At 40.7% G+C, this 2,159-nt stretch overlaps 1 protein-coding gene across 1 annotated transcript in view; it reads left to right on the forward strand.

Moving 5' to 3' along the window:
• The window catches only part of HADH (hydroxyacyl-CoA dehydrogenase), a gene marked incomplete at its 5' end in the record, with an annotated part of 16,512 nt that overhangs the window by 9,362 nt on the left and 4,991 nt on the right, over window positions 1–2,159 (forward strand). Inside the window, 2 exons of the mRNA XM_010139340.1 lie at window positions 1–23; window positions 1,550–1,622. Of these exons, the coding sequence (XP_010137642.1) occupies window positions 1–23; window positions 1,550–1,622 (96 nt within the window). The remainder of the gene's footprint in view (window positions 24–1,549; window positions 1,623–2,159) is intronic.

Genomic DNA, 2,159 nt, shown 5'->3' on the forward strand with positions numbered 1-2,159 from the left:
GAAAGAGTCCTGTCAGTTGTAAGGTGAGTACATTTTGATTGTGTAGTGTTCAGAAGGTCAGTTCTTGAAACTGTTAATTTTAAGGTGGTAGGTTTTAGCAGACATAAAAGCCCTTCAAGAATTTCCAGGCTGCTTTTTGTCCAGTTTCTCTTCCATATTGAAAACACTCTGACAACAAAAACACCTGCATTTACCATGAATTCCTCAAAGTAGAGTGACTCTAGGCATCTTGTCTAGAGCAGCAAAACTTACAAATATCAGGGTTTACAGTTTTTTGTTTTTCTTTTCCAGTCCTGCAGAAACCTGGACTGGAGAGCTTAAGCAGGAGCTCATCTTTAGCCATGCTAGCGACAAGACTGCTCCCTCTTTTACTGTGAGGCAGTTGGATGAATCCTCCATGGTGTGTGTTCATTGCAAGTTTTTCTTAAGACTGCAGTAACTAGACCCATGTTAATCTTCATTGCTTCTCAGCTTTTGTTTTTTGTTTTCCTCTAGAGGAACACCCTACTTCCTAAGCATACTTTTTTCGAATCCATTAAATTGTGGTCTGGGTAGCTTTATGCAAGCTATTGCCTTGAGTTGCGTAGCTCCCGGGAGACATTTGGTCATAAAAAGAAGGGCCTGCAATCCAGTAGTTACCAGTAATTCAACTTCTGGACGCTGGACTGTAATTCTGGCTGTGCTGCTGAATTGCTCTGTGGCCTTAGTTAACTTTATTCCTGTTTCCATCGCAGGTTTGCAGAATGCAATGTTCAGAAGGTATAATGAATTATTGTTGTAAATTAGCTCTGGTAGAGGGTAATGCAGTCTCCATGTCTGAACCTTTTTTGGTTTTTTTTGCATTCCTGTTTGTAGAAGATAAGTTGCATGGATTAGATACTGAGATGAAGTGGCGTGAACAATAAACATCTGAAAACAGTACTAGTGTGCAAAATACTACTGTATTTGCAAAGCTCTGTCTCTTCTTTGTGTTTGTTTTATTAAATTGATAAAAGCTTTTGATTAAAGCTTGTGTAAAAGAAGTTCTCTATCAGTTTGTTATCTTCTGACAGCAGATATCTTTTCATTGATAGCATTGGTGTTTGCTATTGGAACAATCCCAATTTCAAAGCATGATTTACCAGTGAGCAGCGGGGAGAAACTGTTTAGCCAGGAGTGTTTCTAGTAGTGAATGCATAAAAGTTCTGTTAGGAAAAAACCTGCTTTTCTTGTATCCTCCAGACAACTGTATGAGCAGGACTTTGCTAAAGAAGAGGCATGTGTCAACTGGCCACATTAAATTCTTTTAAGATTAATTGAGTTGGGCTTGCAGTATTTTTATTGTTCTCAGTCATTAGGAATGTTTATGTGCCATTCCTTGTTTGTGAAATTCATGGTTTGTATTTTAATACTGAGCAGATAAATTAGATAAAAATACAGTTTAGAGAGTAACAGAAGTTGATGATTCAGTAAGTGTCTTCATCCACTTGTTTAATTTATCATGTAGCACTTGAGTGTAGTACTGGTAAAGAATGTTTATTTAGAATCCCTATTTTTTTTCTTTTCACAGGATACTCCAGGGTTTATTGTAAACCGTCTCTTGGTGCCATATATGATGGAAGCTGTTCGACTTTTTGAGAGAGGTACTTGTTGGGATATTGCCTTCAGAGAGTGTTGACATTCAACACTGTTAAATGATACATCCCTTCAGCTTTACATCCCTTGGGCTTTAGCTTCTATCAGGAGTAGGGAAGTGATCGTTCCTCTGTACTTGGCACTGGTGAGGCCACATCTTGAGTACTGTGTCCAGTTTTGGGACCCTCACTTCAAGAAGAACATTGAGGTGTTTGAGCATGTTCAGAGAAGGGCAACAAAGCTGATGAAGCCTTGAGAGCACAGATCTTCTGAGGAGCGGCTGAGGGAACTGGGGTTGTTTAGTCTGGAGAAAAGGAGGCCGAGGGGAGACCTTATTGGTCCCTACAGCTACCTGAAAGGAGGTTGTAGTGAGGTGGGGGTTGGTCTCTTCTCCCATGTGACAAGTGACAGGCCTAGAGGAAATGCCTTAAGATGCACCAGGGGAGATCTAGGTTAGATATCAAGAAAAATTTCTTTACAGGGAGGGTCATTAAGCCTTGGAACAGGCTGGCCAGGGAGGGGGGGGGGCACCATCCCCGGGAGAG

The sequence above is a fragment of the Buceros rhinoceros genome, unplaced genomic scaffold, assembly GCF_000710305.1.
Source record: "Buceros rhinoceros silvestris isolate BGI_N320 unplaced genomic scaffold, ASM71030v1 scaffold13947, whole genome shotgun sequence".
Taxonomy (NCBI): domain Eukaryota; kingdom Metazoa; phylum Chordata; class Aves; order Bucerotiformes; family Bucerotidae; genus Buceros; species Buceros rhinoceros.